Source organism: Phoca vitulina, unplaced genomic scaffold (genome assembly GCF_004348235.1).
Source record: "Phoca vitulina isolate PV1807 unplaced genomic scaffold, GSC_HSeal_1.0 scaffold52, whole genome shotgun sequence".
Classification (NCBI taxonomy): Eukaryota; Metazoa; Chordata; class Mammalia; order Carnivora; family Phocidae; genus Phoca; species Phoca vitulina.
Genome location: NW_022589755.1, coordinates 4,879,207 through 4,901,842, shown reverse-complemented (window position 1 = coordinate 4,901,842; position 22,636 = coordinate 4,879,207). Strand labels below are relative to the sequence as shown.

Sequence of the window (22,636 nt, the reverse complement as noted above, 5' to 3'; positions counted from 1 at the left end):
TGCAAGAGCACTCTCAAAACCACAGATTTCTGAAGAGCACACAACAATACGGGGAACAGAGTACATTTAGAAATGCTGTTCATTTGAGCAAAATACATTTTGCCATAACGCAAAATCATGTGTTTGATTTATGTAGAAAAGCTTTGAAATCAAGTTTGAGTTTAGTTAACGAGAAGAGAAGATATGAAACAAAGAAGGCTGTTGAGTTTAATGGAGAAGAAAAATCTTTTCTGCATGGTAATCATGAACATTTGTATTCTGGAATTGAATTCCCTGAAAGCGCAAAATATATCAGCACTAAATTCCAAGACTTTAAGTATCAGAGGACTCACAAAATAGAGAAGCCCCACACATGCATCGAAGGTGAGAAAACCTGCATCAGGAAGCCTCGGCTTATTTACCATGAGAGCAGTCATAGAGGTGAGAAACCCCATGAGTGTGATCCATGTGGGAATTCCTTCTCCAGAAATGTCGTGTTCGCTAAACATCAGAAAGCTCATACACAAGACAAAGTCTGTGTAACCAGTGAATACAGAAAAGGCTCTGGTGTGAAGAGCAGTCTCACTCTGCCTCAGCAAACCCAAACAGCAGAGAAATCCTACACATGCAGTGAGTGTGGAAAAGGCTTCACCATGAAGCGCTATCTGATTGCACATCAGCGAACTCATAGTGGAGAGAAACCTTATGTGTGCAGTGACTGTGGAAAAGGCTTCACTGTGAAGAGCAATCTCATCGTGCATCAGCGAACTCATACAGGGGAGAAACCCTATATATGCACTGAATGCGGAAAAGGCTTCACCATGAAGCGCTATCTTGTTGTACATCAGCGAACTCATACTGGAGAGAAACCCTATATATGTAGTGAGTGTGGAAAAGGCTTCACAGTGAAGAGTAATCTCATCGTACATCAGCGATCTCATACTGGGGAAAAATCTTACATGTGCAGTGAATGTGGAAAAGGCTTCACCACAAAGCGCACCCTCATTATACATCAGCGAACTCACACAGGAGAGAAATCTTACTTATGTAATGAATGTGGAAAAGGCTTCACCACAAAGCGCACCCTCATTATACATCAGCGGACTCACACAGGAGAGAAACCCTATGAATGCAATGAGTGTGGTAAAGCCTTCAGCCAGAAGATATGCCTCATACAACATGAGAGATGTCATACAGGAAAGACTCCCTTTGTGTGTACTGAGTGTGGAAAATCCTATTCTCACAAATATGGTCTCATTACCCATCAGAGAATTCACACGGGAGAGAAACCCTATGAGTGCAATGAATGTGGAAAAGCCTTCACCACAAAGTCAGTACTCAATGTCCATCAAAGAACTCATACGGGCGAGAGACCATATGGATGCAGCGATTGTGAGAAAGCCTTCTCCCACTTGTCAAACCTTGTTAAACATAAGAAAATGCACACAAGAGAAATGGGTAGATTCAGTCAAGTTGTAAATTCCTTTAACACAGAGTCGCAGCTCATTACTTATTAGTGAACTCCTGCAGAACAGAAGCCCTATGAATGTGATGACCGTGGAAATGCCTTCTGTGGCAACTGAGACTTCATTAAACATCAGTGTTCCCAGCAGATTGGAATGTAATCATGGTACTGCTGGCTGTTGATGTGTGTCCTGCGGAGATTAAAAACTTGTCTAGGAGGTAAATCTGGTGGCTACAGTGAATGTGTTGTAGTGCCTTCAGTGATCCTTACCTCATATTTTCTGTCAGTGAAAACATGTTGGGAAAACTCTGATACATTCAATGTGGAAATGCCTTGAGCAAAACTTTCTAGCTTCATTATATTCTGAAAAGTGTATACGGAGATAAATTCTGTGAATGCAGAGACTAGAAAGGCCTTCAGGGGGAAGGTAGACTTTATTATCAGGGATCATCATAAATCATCAGTGAGCTTATTGTTCATAGAAATATGATTTTTAAAAAAATTTATGATGACCATGGGAAAGCTTTTACCCAGAAAGAAGACCTCAGTGAGGGTCAGAGTCCACAGTGGAGAAAAACTTTAAGAGGACGATATATATATATATATATATATATATATGGCAGGATATCAGTGACACATTCTGCCTCGTTTTGTCAGGAAATCATATAGAAATGAAAACTTCATGAACATACTAAATGTAGAGCACCTGTAGTCAAATATCAGAGAACTTATGAAGGAATGAAGTCCTGTGAAAGTGGTAAATGTCAGAGTGCTTTTAAATGTTACAAGTCTGACCTCAATATACATCAGATAATTCACCTGATGTACATTTTCAGATGATACTTTGAAACCCTTTTCTAGTGGCCTTGTCAGTAATTCCTTAGTTTTAAAAAGTATAGTCTGCTTTCCTCATCACTGATTAATATTTATTGTTATACACCGTGCAGAGTGTTCTATGGAGTATTCTAGGACTACTCTGTATTATTGATTTTTTACCTTTCTTTGGCTCTAAACTTAATTGTAAATTTAGCATACTAAAGTAGTTTAAAAGGAAACTGAATGTTTTAAATTTATAAAATAACAAGTATTTGTACTTGCTTAACTAGTTTATAAATATGACCAAATATTTTATAAAACCACCTTCCGAGTTATTTTTATAAAATGTTTAATTTGAAATCATTTTAACTTAGAAGAAATTGCAAAATAGTCCAGAGACTTCCCTAGTATCCTTTACCTAATGCCTCCCAGTAAAAACATTTATGTAAGCCACATCTTACTGAATCCAGGAAAATGACATTGGTAGTATACTGTTAGCTAAGCCCTTAACCTTATTTGGATTTCATTAGATTTTCATGTTTTGTTTTTTTTTTATGTTGTAATTCTAAGAAGTTTTATTACATATATAGATTCATGTAACCACTACCACAACCATCATGTAAGACTGTAATCAACACAGATTTCCTCATTATACCTTTTTATGCTCATTCCCTTTATCCAAACCTACCTCTCGCAACCACTTACCTGTTTTCCATCAGTATAATTGTATAATTTTGTGAATGTTACAAAAATCATTTTTACAACTGGATTTTATATATTTTATATATAGGTTGTATTTATTTATATAATTTTCTATTTTTTTCCATAAAAGTTATATTATTGACTATATACAAATTTATAATTTTTTATTAGTAGGAAGTGTGTAAGCTTTTCATGTTTTTGTCATTTGGCAAATTGCTCTGAAGACTTATGTGAGTTAATGGATGGTTATTTTTATTAGTGAGTAATACACATACTGGATGACCAGTTTGTTTATCCCTTCATTCTTGGAAGAGATTTCCTCATTTCAACTTTTGTAAAGATGGTATGAAATCTGCATACGGGGTTTTGTGTGAACATAAATTTTCATTTCTCTACAATAAATATTCAGGTGTATGATTGTTGGGATGTATGGTAAGTTGTATTTAGCCTTATAAGAAACTACTCTCTTCCATCATGGCTGTGCTCTTTTACATTCTCACCAGCAGTGTATGAAATATTGTTCTGTATCCTCTCTAGCACTTGGTATTCAGTGCATTTGACACTTGAAGAACATGGGGGTTAGGGGTACTGACGCCCAGGCAGTTGAGAATCCACGTATAACTTAACTACCAATAGCCTGCTGTTGCCTGGAAGCCTTACCAATAACATAAACAGTCGATTATGTGTTATATACTATATTCTTAAAGTAAGCTAGGGAAAAGAAAATCAGACTTCTGGGGCGCCCGGGTGGCTAAGTCAGTTAAGCGTCTGACTCTCAGTTTTGGCTTAGGTCATGATCTCATGGGTTGTGGGATTGAGCCCCGCGTCAGGATCTGAGCTCAGTGCCAGGTCTGCTTGAAAAATTCTCTCTCTCTGCCCCTCCCTCTGCTTGCTTGCTCTCTCTCAAATAAATGAATCTTTAAAAAAAAAATAAGACTTCTGAGGAAGACAAATACCATATGATTTCACTCATATGTGGAATTTAAGAAACATGAACAAAGAAAAAAGACAAACTAGACTTTTTTTTTTAAAGATTTTATTTTATTTATTTATTTGAGAGAGCGAGAATGAGAGAGCACGAGAGTGGGGAGGGTCAGAGGGAGAAGCAGACTCCCTGCTGAGCAGGGAGCCCGATGCAGGACTCCATCCCGGGGCTCCAGGATCGTGACCCGAGCTGAAGGCAGTCACCCAACCAACTGAGCCACCCAGGCGTCCCCCCAGACTCTTTATATAGAGAATGATCTGGTGGTTACCAGAGGGGAGGTGGGTGGGGGAATGGGTGGGAAAAAGGGGGATTAGGAGTACACTTAAAGTGATTGGCACTAAGTAATTTATAGAATTATTGACTCACTATATTGTACACGTGAAATTAATATACTATATGTTAATTATACTGGAGTTTTAAAAAATTGTAAAGCCTCACAAAATCATAAGGAAGAGAAAATATATTTACACTACTACAGTGTAAAAAAAAATCCACATATAAGTGAACTCATGCAGTTCAAACCCATGTTGCTCAAGGGTCAACTGTGTATTTCTTTTAGCCATTCCACTAGCAACATAGGAGAGATTTAGTTGCTCTCCATCCTCCCCAGCAGTTGGTATTGTCACTATATTTTACATTAACTATTCTCTTAGGTATATAGTAGTAAACAATCTTGAGCTTAACTTGCATTTCCCTAATGGCCAATGACGTTCAACACAGCATTATTACTATTAGATTTATTTATCTTATAACTGGAAGTTTGTACATTTTGACCATCTTAAGGTATTCCATCCACACCCCACCCCCAACCCTGCCTGTCACAACCACCAATTTTTCTCTCAGTTTAGTTTTTTTTTTTCTTTTAGATTCCACATATAAGTGAGATCATACAGTATTTGTCTTTCTCTGACTTATTTCACTTAGCATAGTACCCTCAGGGTCTATTCATGAGTCATAAATAGCAGGATTTTCTTTTTTATGGCTGAATAATATTCAATTGTGTGTACATTTTCTTTATCCATTTTGTATAGGAGGACACTTTGGTTTCGATGCCATGGCTATTGTAAATAATGCTGCAATGAGCATGGGAGAACAACTGTCTTTTTAAGACAGTGATTTCATTTCCTTTGGATAAGTTCAAGTAGAATTAGTGGATCATATGGTGGTTTTATTTTTAATTTTTTGAGGAAATGTCACGCTGTTTTCCATAGTGGCTGCACCAAATTTAGTGTCCTTCATTCTTTTTATGTCTGTATGCATGTTCATTTATTATTTATTTAACAGATCACCTACTGGTGTACATTCATATTGGTATTAGTTACCTTTGCATTACAAAATTACTTTCCTAAAAGTTAATGTCTAAAGATAAACATTTACTAATTATGCTGTGTGGGTGTAGGGTTGGATGTCTGGTGGGGCTGTCTGGACAGAGGCTGCGTGAACTAGATGGCTACACCTCTAAGCCTCCACTGGAATTGATGGGGTCTTTCACAGGCTCTCATGCTGCAAGAGGCTAGCCTGGGCTCTATTCTAATGTGTTAGAAGAGCTCCAAGAGACAGATAGACCATACCTTACTGAGCAAGTCTAGTTCTATCCTGTTTGTTATTTGTCCTATTGGACACGTTGGTCAGCGTCACTAGGAAGGGATGCTATCCAAAAGTGAACATAGGGGTCTCCTGGGTGGCTCAGTGGTTAAGCGTCTGCCTTCGGCTCAGATCATGATCCCAGGGTCCTGGGATTGAGCCCCGTGTCAGGCTCCCTGCTCAGTGGGAAGCCTGCTTCTCCCTCTCCCACTCCCCCTGCTTGTGTTCCCTCTCTCGCTGTGTCTCTCCCTGACAAATGAATAAATAAAATCTTCAAAAAATATATAGAGAGAGAGACCCAAGAGTAGTACATTTATGTAACAAGCACAAGAGTGTTTATTTCTTTAAAATTGTCAAAATTGATGCCATAATTACCCTTGCACATGGTCTCAAAAAAATAAATTTCTACTGAATCAATTCTTGAAATTAATTGCTGGCTCAAAGAGATGAAAAGTTTAAATTGGATAATTGCAGGATTTTACTGAGTTATATGCTCTAGTCTGAATCCTGCCTCCCTAAAAACACATCAAAGATCTAATATTAAATGTGGTGTGCATTTTAAACTTGCAACTATGATAAGCAAGGTAGTAACATCTCAGTTCACTCAAAGCTGTATGTGGTGGACAACACTTAATTTACCTATGCAGATGAGAAAAACAAGACTTCGCATAATCGAGTGCCTTTATCCCATGGCCTCGCCACTCTGAATGTTAGTCATCGTTCAATCTTTATGAATCTTAAGGCTTAAAATATTTTTGCTTCATGTTGACTTTGCATTTATTTGAATATTAGATGCACTTTAAAAGTCGAGTATTTGCAATTTTTAAAAATAAGTGGCTTATTGAGCTATTTAAAAAATTACGTTAGTCTTTTTCTTATTCCTTTTATAATAGGATGTGGAGAGTGGATCTCGTATTGATGGTGGAATGGGTTGGTATACTGACTGGAAAAGAGTTGGCAATTTCTCTTTCACATGCATACGCCTTTCCCTCCATTCTTCCCTATTTCTGGCCTTTGGTCCTCAAAGCCTGTCTTCTCTCTGGCCCCAGGGAAAGCTCCGCCTGCGTCCTCGGTTCCGCCCTTCGCCCTGGGCACTAACCTTTTCTGACTTTCTGTGGCCTTTTCCCCTATTACTCGCCCCCAAGCCTAATTGGCGCGTTCCGGCGCTTTTATTTCCTAGTGAGTGACCACCATCCTGTGCCCTCAGAGCTTCTGCGCACGTCGTTCTCTGTCCAAAAGTCGCTTCAAGCCCATTTTTGCTAGAAACTCGGTGGAGGAAGCTTCTGTAGGTGGGTTCGCCTTTTCCCAAGCGTGTTTTGTGATGGACAAATACCTCCACTTCCTGTTAACAGGGTCGTGCCAACTGAGCCGTCTAATTTTTACTTTTCCAGTCGGCTAGCTGAAAGGGATTTCCGCCGCGTCGTTTTTGCCTGGTTTAAGCTTCAGCCTGGAGACACCTGTGCGTTTCCGTCGGACCGACCGGCCCTTCCACTTTCCCAGCCGCCCCTGCTCGCGGGCGCAGAAGAGGCCCCTCGGCTCGCCGTACGACCGTGATCCAAGATGGCCGCCCCCGTGGGGCACGGCCAGGGCGCGGCCATGTTGCCGCGGCGGAAAAACCGGGATCCAGTTGCCTTTTCTCTAGAAATGCCTCAGACCCTTGTTGGCCACCGTCCTGGGGTGCTGAGGGACGCGGGCGAAGTTTAGCGAAGTAAGTTCAGGCGCCGACCGGTCGCGGTGGTGTGTGGCGAAAATCAGGTCAGCGTCTGGGTGTGTTTGTGGGTCGGCGTCCGCCTTGGGTGATGCGGCTGGGATTCCAGCGGGAGGAGAGCGTGGGTGGACGTTCTTCCGTGTCAGGGTGTGCGCTTGTTGGTGCCCCGGCCTCAGTCGGGAGGTGCCCTCGGGCTCGTGGTTAAAGATCTCTGGAGAACAGCGATCTGGTGCCCAGGGCACGTTTGGGGGCCGCTTACTCTCTGGGGCTCAGAGATTGCCAGCCGCAGGGTTGTGGCTGTGGAGAAGGCTGCATGCGGTGCGGATTTTGTTCGGGGCTCAAAGATGAGCTGTTTCGGGGTTCACGTGCAGGGGTCTCTGGGGGCTCACGGGGGCGCTGCCGCGAGCGTCCGGGGCGCTGGTGCGAGTGTGGGCCGCGCCTGGAGGCCCGGGGCTTGGCCGGGGCGTGCTGAGCCCAGTCCCCGGCGGCGGCCACAGACGCGACGTGCGTTTGCGTCCCCCTTCTGCCCTGTCGCCCCAAGTCTTCAGCTCTAGTTCTTAAACCCTCCTTGGCATCCGACATCACCCCTTACTCTCGAACTTTAAGAAATCAAAGTTTTTGGCGGGGTGAATGATCCAGCGTCTCTAATAGCAGTTTCATATTTAAGATGCAGCCTTTTATCCTTTGTCCTGAAAGATTCCTGCACATTCCTCTTGGATATTTCTTTTCAGACTCCGACTGACACAAGGAAAATAACATCTCTTGTCACTGTAAATTCCGTTCCCAAGGGATAATCCTTGTCAAAATTTTATTACATTTTAGTTTGAGGCTTTTATATTATGTGCTTAATATTGATAATTCAGATAAATTGTGTAAATGGTACTATGATTTTCTCTCTTACCTTATTTCATGTAATAAACATTTACAGATTATTTTAATGTATGAACCTGTGGTATTGTGAGTGGAGTCGTATTCAGTGTTTGCATATATTTATATAAAGGTGAAATGTTTGAAATGTTTAGGTATCATTTTGGGGACATTTTATGATTATGCATTTACTCATGGATTTGTTCCCCTGCCTTTCATCTCCAATGTAGACTTTATTTTTATCTCAGTTGTAAGCCTGTTATTCCTTTCTGAGTCTCTTTTCCTTATAATTTTCTATAATATAAAAAACCAATTAACTTTAAATATCTCCTTGCTGCAGGGCGCCTGGGTGGCTCAGTCGTTAAGCGTCTGCCTTTGGCTCAGGTCATGATCCCAGGGTCCTGGGATCGAGCCCCGCATCGGGCTCCCTGCTCGGCGGGAAGCCTGCTTCTCCCTCTGCCACTCCCCCTGCTTGTGTTCCCTCTCTCGCTGTGTCTCTCTCTGTCAAATAAATCAATAAAATAAAATCTTTAAAAAAATACATATATATATATCTACTTACTGCTTGGCCACCCTATTAAATTCTTACTGTAGTGTCTTTCTCTCCACCTAACATTTTAGTATGGAAAATTTTCAAACATACAGAAATACTGAAAGAATGGTAAAGTATCCATCCATATACCTACCACCTAGATTCTACCATTAACGTCCTACTAGACTGGCTCTACCAGTTATCTAACTCTCTATCCATCCTCTCTTCATGAATCAGTCTTTTTTATTAGAGGAGGGGAGGGGTGGAGGGAGAGGGAGCGAGAGAATCCCAAGCAGGCTCCATGCCCAGCACAGAGCCTGAGACTGGGCTCCATCTCACAACCCTGAGATCATGACCTGAGCCAAAATCAAGAGTCAGAAGCCTAACCGCCTGAGCCACCCATACACATCCTGAATCAGTCTTCTGTTGGTGCATTTTAAAGACAGTTGCAGTCCTCTACAATTACTCTAAATGCGTCTGCAATTACCTGACTAATAGAGTTCTAATAGCTTTTTACTTGTTTCCTTTGTTTCCTTAATGAACAGAGATCTTATTTACAAGTAGTCTTGGCCTACTGTGAAGTGGAATGAAAGTGAATTTTAGAATGAGTTGAATCTGATATTTATTATTTTTTTAAGATTTTATTTATTTGAGAGAGAGGGTGAGCGAGAGAGAGAGCACGAGCTGAGGGGCAAAGGGAGAGGGAGAAGCAGACTCCCCACTGAGCAGGGAGCCCAACCAAGGGGCTCAATCCCAGGACTCCAGGATCATGACCTGAGTTGAAGGCAGACGCTTACCTCACTGAGCCACCCAGGTGCCCCTGAAATGAGTCTGATTTTTCAATCCCATTGTGTAATTGTGACCTGTTTCCCTGATAGCAAAAAGAAATTAGAATCTCTCCCTCAGGTGTTGTTTTGAAGATTAAGTGAAGTAAAATACCTAAAATAGTGATCTGTGATGGCAGGAACCTAGTATATTTGAGTAAAAAGGCTGATAATTTCCACATATTTATGTTTCTGTGCTTTGTAAAATTTGTATTTATAACTCATTTTCTCTCTCCCTGCCTCCCCCTTGTTTCTCTCTTTTTTTTTTTAAAGATTTTATTTATTTATTTATTTGAGAGAGAGAGAGAGAGAAACAGCATGAGAGGGGATAGGGTCAGAGGGAGAAGCAGGCTCCCTGCCGAGCTTGGAGCCTGATGTGGGACTCGATCCCAGGACTCCGGGATCATGACCTGAGCCGAAGGTAGTCGCTTAACCAACTGAGCCACCCACACGCCCTCTCTTTTTTTTTTAGTATGAAAACTTTTAAAGCTATGAACTTACTTTAATGATCTAACAATGGCAGTTTTAATTGTAGAATGCTGATAATTTTCTGATTTAAAATATAAGTGCTCTTATGAAAAATATAATGAAGAAAGTAAATGTCCTGTCAAATATTATACTGTTGCCAGTATTTCCTTTTCAGAAATTCTTAGATTTTTAAGTTACTAGCAATACTTTTATTGACTGTTTTAAATTGAATGTTAAGTTATTCCCATGAAATGTCCTGTTCTTTAACACTGACCTTGACCTATGTGTGCTTTAAGATGGCATAGAATTTTTTTATTTAAATGTTGTAACTAGCCACCTGACTAAAGAGGTATATAGATATGTTAGGTGAATACTGATAATTTGCCTCTTTTTTAAAAGATTTTATTTATTTGTCAGAGAGATAGAGACAGAGCAAAAGCAGGGGGAGTGGCAGGCAGAGGGAGAGGCAAGCTCCCCACTGAAGGAGCCCAATGCAGGACTCGATCCCAGGACTCTGAGATCATGACCTGAGCCAAAGGCAGTCGCTTAACTGACTGAGCCACCCAGGCATCCCCATTTGGTACTAATTTAGACTTAAACTCTTACTTACCAGTTTTGTTCCTCTTGACTCCTTGCTCCTCTACTTATGTTAGAGGATCCTTTCCTTTTGCTTGAAGAACATTCATGTTTGCTGTAACACAGGTCTTCTGATGAGGAATTTTCTCTGCTTTTGCCTGAAAATGTCTTTATTTCAGTTATATTTCTAAAGAATATTTTTGCTGACTATCCTATATAGGTTTATACTTATAATACTCTACAGAGTATCAAGAAATGGATGGTAATGAGAAATTAAATAAGACCCTGCTTATTATTTGCTTAGCGCAATGTTCTCAAAATCAAAGTGTATGCGTCCTGGGATGTAAGAAGACTTTTGAAGAGGTAGATGGACATGCATGATTTAAAAGATAAATGGGGTGCCTGGGTGGCTCAGTTTGCTAAGCATCCAACTCTTGGTTTTGGCTCGGGTCGTGATCTCAGGGTCATGAGATTGAGCCCTGTGTTGGGTTCCGTGCTGTGCATGGATCCTGCTTGGGATTCTCTCTCTTCCTTCCCCTTTGCCCCTCTCCTGCTTGCAGGTGCTTTCTGTTTCTCTATAAGTAAGTAAATAAATAAATAAATTTTAAAAAATAAAATAAAAATGTGTACATTTTAACTATCTGTATGTCCTCTTTCCTAAAATGGACCCACCTGAGGAGTCCCCTGCCACTGGGCGTCACACTCTTCTGGGTCTCTGTCCCACATTCCCTTTGACAGTCATACTACTTCTACTCTACAGAAGAAAGGTGTGCTTCCCAGACATTCTGAATGTCATGTTTTCTTGGCCCAGAGCACTTAATAAAAAAGACAGATCTTTTGGGGCCTTGGTTTAAGGTGAATACACAGCAACAGTGACAACATCTGGGCCTAAAGAGAATGTACCACTCAGAGTAATTTGCTTTCCGGCCTGTAGATGCTGGCTCCCCAGGACAAGAGGGATCAAGGGGAAAAGGAGGAGAAGATTCCAAGACTTAGGTAACATCATTTCTGGGGAAACCCTTGATTGGAGACTGAGACTTTTGAACAGAAATTTAGAGCTGATCCAGAAGAGCTAAAGACAGAGCATCCAAGTTAGCAGCTATTTCCCAAAATCAGAAGAAGATGATCCAAGCCCAGGTGACTTTTGGTTTCTTTTATTCTTTCCTTTATTTCTCAATGGATTAGTAGAGATCTATAAAAGAAAAATCGGCAATTAAAAGAAAAATTTAAATTGAGAATAGCAGGATCTGGAGAAATCGGGGCAAAGCAGAATCAGGAACCTGTTTTTCATAGGATTCATACTTTGTGATTCATGTTGGAATGAATATATGTGACTGTGTAAGACCCTGTAGGTCACATTAGCTGTCAGTGTGCTGAAAATATCTCTGACAGTCATCACAAGGGAATCTTGGTAAGTTTCATGGTAGGCATTACTGTGATCTGTTTCTACTGCCAACACTTCTGACACCAAATGTGAGTTTTTCCACTCCAATGACCAGTTCTCCAACTCTCCAGATACTGCCTGTCTACAATTTGATTCAATCTTGACACTGACTACATGGAGTTACTATCATACTCAAGTTTAAAGGGATTGAGTATGATAAGGGCTCATTTCAGAAGCTAAGTACTGAGTGCCCAGGGTACCCATACTTCTGACTTGACTACAAATAGGCAGTTCCCACAGTCCCTTCGTTGGTTTTGATAATTCACTACAGTGACTGACATAACTCAGGAAAACACTTTACTTCACATTTACCAGTTTATTATAAAGGATAGAAGATGGGAACAGCCAAATGGAAGAGAGGCATAGAGCAAGGTGTGGGAGAAGGGGCAAGGACCTTCCATGCCCTCTCCAAGCAAGCCACCCTCCCAGCACCTTGATGTGCTCGCCAACCTGGAAGTTCTCTGAGCCCTGTAGTGTAGTGTGGGTTGTTTTTTTTAAAAAATATTTTATTTATTTGAGAGAGAGCATGTGCATGTGCGCAAGTGGGGGAGGGGACAGAGGGAGAGGGATAAGCAAACTCCCCACTGAGCGCAGAGCCTGATGCAGGGCTCATTACCAGGACCCTGTGATCGTGATCTGAGCCAAAGTCAGATACTTAAACCACTGAGCCACCCAAGTGGCTCTGGACTGTTGTGTTTTTTTATGGAGGTTTCATCATGTAGGGGAGATTGATTAAATCACTGGCCATTAGTGATTGTCTCAATCTCCAGTCCCTCTCCCCACCCTGGACAGCTGGGATGGGGCTGAAAGTTCCAGCCCTGTAATCAATAGGTTGGTTTCCCTAGTAACCAGCCACATCCTTAGGTTTATCTAAGGGCCCACCAGAGTTACCTCATTAATATAAATTCATGTATGGCTGAAAGGGGCTTTTTATAAATAATGTAAGATGCCCCTCCCACCCCAACCACTTAGGAAATTCCAGGACTTTAGGAGCTCTTGTGCAAGGAACCAGAGATGAATACCAAATACAAACTTCTTATTATATCGCAATATCACAGGCATTGACTGTGAGGAGAAAACAGACCGGTTCCTTGAGGGATGTTAATGTTTCATGGCACATAGGTCTGAAGTGCACATAGGTCTTTGATGGTTCTTCAGAGAGATGTTGTGGTGAGTGAGATCCTTAACTGCCCTTACTACTTAGAAATGTAAAAATGTATTTCTTACAGCTGTTGCTTCATTGTATCTATTGTGGTATTAACCCTGCCTAATTATATGCACACATACATATATATTTGTCTATGTACATATACGTGTCCATAAATATGTTCTTTATAGTTTTTTTTACAAATTTGTTTAATTATCTGTTAATCCTTTTGTTTTATACATGTTTTATACACTTTCTTTTATTTTGTTTATTAAGCACTGAAATTAGTATGTATTGTCTTGTGACTATTACCTGCAGTCTATTCATTACTAGTTTTGGTATTAGCTCAAATGCTCATGGTGAATTTAGAAATCTGTATTATTTGTTTGCTTATAAATAAGTATTATATAGTTCAGTATTGGCAAGTAGATGCTCAAATATATATAGATTACACATATTCTTACACTAGGCAAGAGGATTTAGTGATACATATTACAGAAACTTTCTTAAATTTTCAAGTTTGTTGAATGAATAGAAGATTGCACAATGACATAATATTATACAAGATTTCTTCTATCACAATGTATCAAAGAATAAAAACCACCATTTCCTATATGGCAAAATGAGCAGAATAATTTCCTTTATCTGTTTTTTCCATATCATCACAAGAATATCACTTCATTAAACATAACTGTGTTATAACAGGAATTCCTGACATTTGATGATGTGGCTGTGGACTTCACCTGGGAGGAGTGGCAGCTCTTGGCCCCCGCTCAGAAGGACTTGTACCGGGACATGATGCTGGAAAATTATAGGAACCTGGTGTCAGTGGGTGAGGACAGCTCCCCTGTGTCACTCAGAGGGTGCTCTGCCAGTGACTCTTTCTATCTCAGCTACTTAACTCTTTATTTATTTATTTTTAAAAATATTTTATTTATTTATTTGACAGAGAGACACAGCGAGAGAGGGAACATAAGCAGGGGGAGTGGGAGAGGGAGAAGCAGGCTTCCTGCTGAGAAGGGAGCCCAATGCGGGGCTCCATCCCAGGACCCTGGGATCATGACCTGAGCCGAAGGCAGTCACTTAACCAGCTGAGCCCCCCAGGTGCCCCAAACTTAACTCTTTAATACTTTGAAATGGTAGATCCTCAGATCCTTCTCTTGCCTTAGACAAGTAGGTATAATGTCCCATCTTTTGAGAGAAGAGCCTTGATGTTACAGATGTGAAACCTATTTAGTCCCTAAAATGTAACATTATCCCTTCTTGATGTACCCCAGTCCACTAGGTCTTCTGTCTTTTCTCACGAACAGGGTATCAAGCCAGCAAACCAGATGCACTCTCCAAGTTGGAACGAGGAGAAGAACTTTGGATGATAGAAGATGAAATCCACAGCCGAATGTGCCCAGGTGAGCGAGAACTGCCAAGATGGGCGGCTGCAGTAGTATTCTGGTCAGTCAGAGACGGCATCAGAACTGTGGCAGCGTCTGAGGAAACGTGAACAGCCCCTCCCTGTATCTCTCTTCCCACATGAGAACGCTTTTTCTTTGTTGAAGTTTAGAGGAAAATATGCCCCTTTTTTTTCTTTTGAGACCGGATCCCTGTTTACTTTATATACTTCCTGTTTTTGTTTGCATAGTCATCTTCCTAGGATTTTCTTTTCTTTTTCTTATTATTTTTTAAAAAGATTAATTTCTTTTGAGAGAGAAAGCATGCGTGAGCATGGGGAGGGACAGAGGGGGAGGGAGAGAAAGAATCCTCAGGCAGACTCCCCGCTGAGTGCAGAGCCTGATGCAGGTCTCAATCCCACAGCCTGAGATCATGACCTGAGCCGAAATCAAGAGTTGGATGCTCAACCGACTGAGCCACCCAAGCACCCCCTTTTTAATTTTTTTAAGGATTTTTATTTTTAAGTAATCTGTATACCCAACAGGGGCCTTGAACTTACAACCCCAAGATCAAGAATTGCATGCTCCAGTGACTGAGCCAGCCAGGCTCCCCCTCCTAGAATTTTCTAATCCTCTTCTTGATCCACTGTGACAGTGTTTTTACCTGTGTTACCACCTCTCCTGCTATGAAATTCCACTTTCCAGGCCTCTCTGGAAAGAAACAACTTTGACTTCATCACTTTTTTCTTACTACTTTGCTTGCCTACCTTACTAGGAAATAATGATTTCGTTCCATAATATCTAACCCCACCTTGGATGCTTTGTCTCCATGATAACCTGGTTTTTGCTGTGTGTTTATGTCGTTCTTTGGCTCCCCTCCCCCACTTTCCCACCAGAACCCTGGAGGTTCTCCATATTTCTGTTTTCATTTTCTTCTCAGTTCTCGTAACTCTGAAAAGCTTCCTTTATTCCCGTGAATTAACCTTTTTCCCTTCTCTCAGACATCCAAATTGGCTTTTCTCTTTTTTTTTTTTTAAGATTTTATTTATTTATTTGAGAGAGAGTGAGAGAGAGAGAGAGCACAAGATGGGGGAGCGGGAGAGGGAGAAGCAGACTTCCTGCTTAGCAGGGAGCCAGATGCAGGACTCGATCCCGGGACTCCAGGATCATGACCTGAGCCGAAGGCAGTCGCCTAACCAACTGAGCCACCCAGGCGCCCTTGGCTTTTCTCTTAATATTGCCTAATGCATGCTTTCTTTCTATGTATTTTACCCTTCTTCGTGGCAGTTAGCCTATGACTTCCCATTTTGTGTGTGAGAACGGGAATTATCTTCTCTCCATCCTTTCTTTTTTAAATTTAGGTTCTTTTTCAGCTCAACACAACTACACATTTTAAATTTCTCCCTATCCTGGCATTACCTCATTACCTTGAATGTTCTCTACTTGCTGAGCTTTCTTCTTTTTGTGGGGTGGGGCGGGGTAGAGGGAAAGAGAATTTTAAATAGGCTCCACTGCCTGACACGGCTCAGTATCACAACCCTGAGATCATGATCTGAGCGGAAATCAAGAGTTGGACACTTAACCAACTGAGCCATCTAGGTGCCCCTGAGCTCTCTTCTTAAAGGTCATTTGATTAACAAGAAAATATCTTTTTTTAACATGCTATATGATTTCCACCCAAACCACGTCATAACTTATGTCTGCTTCAAATTATTTTCTTCATGGTTTTGTTAATTCATATTTTCTTTTAGTTATTAGATGTTATCACTGCATTTATTTTCCTAAAGCTTTTGTTTTCACATGATTTTTTTTTTTTTTTTTGGTAATTCAGTCAATCATGCCCTGACACTGGCTGTGCTGATTTATTATTACTTTTCAATTTGTAAAGTGATGGCAAAATGGAATTTCCACTAATTTTTTAAGACTTGAGTCTGATTCTTTTTTTTTTCCTATTTAAGTATAATTAACATACAGTGTTATTAGTTTTGGGTATACAATATAATGATTCAACAATTCTATATATTTCTCTGTGCTCATCAAGATAAGTTGCTCTTAACTCCCCTTATCTATTTAACCCATCCTCCCACCCACTTCCCCTCTGGCAATTATCAGTTTCTTCTCTGTATTTAAGAATCTGCTTTTTTGTTTGTCTCTTTTTGCTTTGTTCACTTGTTTTGTTTCTTAAATTCCACATATGGGTAAAATCACAAGGTATTTGTCTTTCTCTGGCTGACATATTTCACTTAGTATTATATCCCCTAGGTCCATTCATGTTGCAAATGGCAAGATTTCCTTCTTTTTTATGGCTGAGTAATATTCCATTGTATGTATACCACATCTTTTTTTATCTTTTTTTTCCAAATTTTTATTTAAATTCTAGCTAATTAACATATAGTGTAATATTGGTTTCAGGAGTAGAATTTAGTGATTCATCACTTACATATAACACCCAGTGCTCATCACAACTACCCTCCTTAATACCCATCATCACCCAGTTAGGCCATCCCCCACCTCCCTCCATCAACCATCAGTTTGTTCTCTATAGTTAAGAGTCTCTTATGGTTTGCTTCTGTCTTTTTTTTTCCTTCCTGTGTGTTCATTTGTTTTGTTTCTTAAATTATACATATGAAGTGAAATCCTATATTTGTTTTTTTTCTGACTGACTTATTTCACTTAGCATAATACACTCTAGCTCCATCCACATCATTGCAAAAGGCAAGATTTCATTCTTTTTTTTTTTTTTTAAAGATTTTATTTATTTATTCATGAGAGACAGAGAGAGAGAGGCAGAGGGAGAAGCAGGCTCCCAAAGAGCAGAGAGCCCGATGTGGGGCTCGATCCCAGGACGCCGGGATCATGACCTGAGCCAAAGGCAGACGCTTAACCATCTGAGCCACCCAGGCGCCCCAAGATTTCATTCTTTTTGATGACTGTGATACCACATCTTCTTTATCCATTCATGTCGGTGGGCATTTGGGCTCTTTTCCATAGGTTAGCTATTGTTGATAATGCTGCTATAAACGTCAGGGTGCATGTGCCCCTTCAAATCTGTATTTTTGTATCTTTTGGGTAAATACCTAGTAGTTCAATTGCTGTATCAGAGGGTAGTTCTATTTTTTAAAAAATATTTATTTATTTGAGAGAGAGCATGTGAGAAAGCACAAGCAGTGGAGAGGGAGAAGCAGGCTGCCCATTGAGCAGGGAGCCCAAGGCAGGGCTCGATCCCAGGTCCCTGGGATCATGACCTGAGCTGAAAGCAGCCGATTAACCGACTGAGCCACCCAGGTGCCCCAGGGTAGTTCTATTTTTAACTTTTTTTTTTTAAGATTTAATTTATTTGAAAGAGAGAGCACGAGTGAGGGGAGGCGCAGAGGGAGAAGGATAAGCAGACTCCCCGCAGAGCAGGGAGCCCGATGTGGGGGCTCGATCCCAGGACCCTGAGATCATGACCTGAGCCGAAGTCAGACACCTAACAGACTAAGCCACTCAGGTACCCCGACATGAAGGCATTTTTAAAACAGTTTTATGCCAAGCTAAGATTATGAGAGATTACAGAATAATTCATTGTTCTTTTCTCTCCTAGAAATCAGGAAAGTTGATGATCCTCTGCAGTGTCACTTGCAAAATCGAAGCATTCAGAAGAGTGTGGAACAATGCTATGAACATAATACATTTGCAAATATTCTTAATCAGAGTGAAAGTCATTTCCTGTTAAAGCAAAATTATGATATGTTTGACTTATGTGAAAAACCTTTAAAATCAAATTTAAGTTTTGAAAGCCAGAGTATAAACTGTAACTCAAAGAACTCTACTGAGTTTAATGAAGATGGGAAATCCCTTCTGCATACTAATCATGAACAATTTTATAGTGTAATAAAATTTCCTGTAAGTGTAAAACCCACCAGCAATAATTCCCAGGTCATTAAGCAGCAGAGAACTCCAAACATGCGGAAGGCCCATGTATGCTGTGAATGTAGGAAAGTCTTTGTCAAGGTGTCTCAGCTCATTGATCATCAGAGAGTTCATACTAGAGAGAAACCTCATGGATGCAGTCTGTGTGGGAAGGCATTCTCTAGAAAATCCAGGCTAACTGAACATCAGAGAATTCATACAGGACTGAAACATTATGAATGTACTGAATGTGACAAAACATTCCTCAAGAAATCACAGTTCAATATACACCAGAAAACGCATATGGGACAGAAGCCTTATACATGTAATGAATGTGGGAAAGCGTTCATCAAGAAGTGTCGGCTTATTTATCATCAGCGAACTCATACAGGAGAGAAGCCCCATGGATGCAGTCTATGTGAGAAAGCCTTCTCTACAAAGTTTAGTCTCACTACACATCAGAAAACTCATACAGGAGAGAAACCTTATATATGCAGTGAATGTGGAAAAGGCTTCATTGAGAAGAGGCGTCTTGTTGCACATCATCGAACTCATACTGGTGAGAAACCTTTTATATGCAATGAGTGTGGGAAAGGTTTCACCTTGAAGAACAGTCTTATCACACATCAGCAAACTCATACAGAACAGAAATTGTATACATGCAGTGAATGTGGAAAAGGCTTTTCAATGAAGCACTGTCTCATCGTACATCAGCGAACTCATACAGGAGAGAAACCCTACACATGCAATGAGTGTGGAAAAGGCTTCACCTTGAAGAGTCCTCTTATCAGACATCAGCGAACACATACAGGAGAGAAACCCTATGTATGTAGTGTATGTGGAAAAGGCTTTACCATGAAGAGTGATCTCATTGTACATCAGCGAACTCATACTGCAGAGAAGCCATATATATGCAATGACTGTGGGAAAGGCTTCACTGTGAAGAGCCGTCTGATTGTACATCAACGCACTCATACAGGAGAGAAACCTTATGTATGCAGTGAATGTGGAAAAGGCTTTCCAGCAAAAATACGGCTGATTGGACATCAGCGAACTCATACCGGAGAGAAGCCCTATAGATGCAATGAATGTGGAAAAGGCTTCACAGAGAAGAGTCATCTCAATGTACATAGGCGCACTCATACAGGAGAGAAACCCTATATATGTAACAAATGTGGCAAAGGCTTAACTGGAAAGAGCATGCTCATTGCACATTTGCGAACTCATACTGGGGAGAAACCGTATATATGCAATGAATGTGGGAAGGGCTTCACCATGAAGAGTACTCTAGGTATACATCAGCAAACTCATTCTGGGGAGAAACCATACAAATGCAATGAATGTGATAAAGCCTTCAGGAAGAAGACCTGCCTCATACAACATCAGAGATTTCACACAGGAAAAACTTCCTTTGCATGTACTGAATGTGGAAAATTTTCTTTGCGTAAAAATGATCTCATTACCCATCAGAGAATTCACACAGGAGAGAAACCGTATGAATGCAGTGAATGTGGGAAAGCCTTCACTACAAAGTCAGGGCTCAATGTTCATCAAAGAAAACATACAGGAGAGAGGCCCTATGGATGCAGTGATTGTGGGAAAACTTTTGCCCACTTGTCAATCCTTGTTAAACATAAGAGAATTCACAGATAGTCACTTTGGGATAACCTGTTGCCAGTTGTAGTCCCTCAAGATAATAGTATGTAATGAAGAATAACAATGCAAAGAATAGTATTATCTTTAGTGATCAATTGTGTCATATTTTATGTTGATGAAAAAATTTACAAAACAACTCACAGTCAACCTTGATGAAAATATTTTAGGATATTATACATCTAAAAAGTGTAGACTGAAATAGATTCTATGAATGTGACAGACTAGGAAAGCCATCAGTGGGAATTAGACGCTATCATGTGATCATCACAGATAATATTTTTTTAAAATATTTTATTTATTTATTTGACAGAGAGATAGCGAGAGCAGGAACACAAGCAGGGGGAGTAGGAGAGGGAGAAGCAGGCTTCCCGCCGAGCAGGGAGCCCGATGTGGGGCTCGATCCCAGCACCCTGGGATCATGACCTGAGCCGAAGGCAGACGCTTAACCAACTGAGCCACCCAGGCGCCCCTGAATGAATATTTCTAATTGGTAGAACTATAACTGTGGGAGAACCTTTGCCCAGAAGTAAGACCTCAATAGATGTCAGTTCACACTAGACAAGTACTTTCCGGTGGCAATAAATATAGTAGGGCTTGAAGTAATATATTTGCCAGGAAATCCATACAGAAATAACTTAGGAACACATTCAATGTGGTGGACTTTAGCAAAATATCAGACAACTTAAAGGAAAGAAGCTTTGGGGAAATGATGAATGAGAGCATTCCATCATGTCTAAAGATAATTAACGGATAATACGCCTAAACATAATTAGTGGATAATATGCCTCACAAGCATTCAGAACAGGATACTTCAGCTTTATTTCTGATTGCCTTGTCATTGGTTTTATAAATTTTAAATAGTGGCAGTTACTCTCAGCATGGATTAAATTTTAATATGTACAATGCAGGAGTGTTCCGTGCCTGTGTCATTATATAATTAACTTTTGAATTTCTTTCATTCCAAGTTTAATTGTTATTACAGAATACTTAAAGTACTTCAAATTAAGTAATATATTCATTTCATATGTATAAGTCAATGTATTTGGGTGTTTAGCCAAGTTTATAAGCAGCATCAATTTTGAATTTGAAATAAGTTTAGAATCATAAAAACTGGAATATTTCAGAGATTTCCTAAATGCCCTTCAGCCAGCTACTTCCAAAGGTAAAATTTTACATAACCAGAGTTCATTATCAAATAGAGGAAAGTGAAATTATTATAATGCTTTTAACCACAGGATTTACTTGGATCTCACCAGTTTTAACATGGACTCATTTTTGTTTGTTTTTTACATACAGTTTTAAGAAACTTTATAATGTGTAGGTTTGTGTAACCAACACCACAGAATGTTTTGTCTACACAAACTCCCTCATGCAAACCCTTCATAGTCACAGTTTTCTGTGAACCTAACCCCTGGCATCAGAGATTCTGTAAGTTTGTCATTTGTAGAATATGAGGAAAGTCGAATCATTTAGCACTTACTCTTTGAAGTTGGCTATTTGACCTTGTGAGATAATAGAAAATATATACATTGGTCTCTGCCCCTGGTTCCTGGCACACACTCCTAAAACCCTTGTAAATTACTAAGTGATGAGTGCACTAGGGGCATTTTTTATTCTAATGAGGCAACCCTGGGTGGGCTCCTGTATGGCTTCTGGATGGGGACTGGTCACCAGAGAGACTAAGCCATAGAAGCTTAGAACTTTCAGCCATGCCTTCCCTCCCCACCCCCTCCCCCCCAATGCTCCAGAAATGGGAGAAGGAAATTGAGTTAATAATTGATCAATTCTACCTGAGGAAGCCTCCATAAAATCCCCAGTGGTAGGTGAACATACAGGTAGGTGAACACATCCAGGTACATGGAGGGTAACATACCACAACTCCGTGGGGGTAGAAGCTCCTGCGCTTGGGACCCTTCCAGGTCTCACCCTGTGTATGTCTTCGTCTGGCTGTTCACCTGTATTCTTTATCATGGCCTTTAATAAACTGGTGTGAATGTTGTCTCTGAATTCTGTGAGCTGCTCTAGCAAATTAATGGAACCAGAGGAGGGGAAGCTCCCACTTGGAGCCAAGTCAGAAAATGTAGGGAATGCGCAGACCTGCTGCTTGCCATTGGCATATGAGATGGGGAGAGGGGTACACTTTGTAGGACTGGGCCCTTCACCTGTGGGGTCGACACTATCTCCACGTTGACGGTGTCAGAATAGGGTTACATTGTAGGACACCCAGCTGGAGTCCTGGAAAATTGCTTGGTGTGTGGAAATCCCCACACGCCTTTGGTGACCGGAAGTGCCCTGTGGCCGTTGTGTGAATGAAGGAGACGCACAGGAGGAGAACAATGCAACGTAGATCGAGCGAGGAGCTCTCTGGGGTCTCCTCTGCTTCTGGACACCGGACTTAGCGCAAGCTGGCCGCACCCAAGTTCTTCCCGCCCAATGGCTCAGCGGAACCATCGACTTGCTGTTTCTCCCAAACTCGTGATTAGAATGCACCCAACGCCACGTCGGGCTTACAGAGGTCCCCGCCTCTGAAAGGTAGTTCGCTGTGCGCCCGTGACCATCTCTTGAGAAGAGAGGAAGGCCCCGGCCGCCCTTACGACGGTTCCATTT

The 22,636-nt window shown here is 40.9% G+C and overlaps 2 protein-coding genes across 2 annotated transcripts in view; both read left to right on the top strand.

Moving 5' to 3' along the window:
- LOC116622220 (zinc finger protein 615-like) overlaps positions 1-3,036 on the top strand; it is a 67,959-nt gene extending 64,923 nt beyond the window's left edge. Inside the window, 2 exon segments of the mRNA XM_032388482.1 lie at positions 625-1,438; positions 1,440-3,036. Of these exon segments, the coding sequence (XP_032244373.1) occupies positions 625-1,438; positions 1,440-1,626 (1,001 nt within the window). The 3' untranslated portion in view covers positions 1,627-3,036.
- A 3,941-nt stretch (positions 3,037-6,977) lies between these two features.
- ZNF615 (zinc finger protein 615) overlaps positions 6,978-22,636 on the top strand; it is a 39,725-nt gene continuing 24,066 nt past the window's right edge. Inside the window, exons 1-7 of the mRNA XM_032388928.1 lie at positions 6,978-7,286; positions 11,441-11,643; positions 13,009-13,120; positions 13,803-13,929; positions 14,408-14,503; positions 18,066-20,025; positions 21,326-21,346. Coding sequence (XP_032244819.1) covers positions 13,097-13,120; positions 13,803-13,929; positions 14,408-14,503; positions 18,066-20,025; positions 21,326-21,346 — 2,228 coding nt within the window. The 5' untranslated portion in view covers positions 6,978-7,286; positions 11,441-11,643; positions 13,009-13,096. The remainder of the gene's footprint in view (positions 7,287-11,440; positions 11,644-13,008; positions 13,121-13,802; positions 13,930-14,407; positions 14,504-18,065; positions 20,026-21,325; positions 21,347-22,636) is intronic.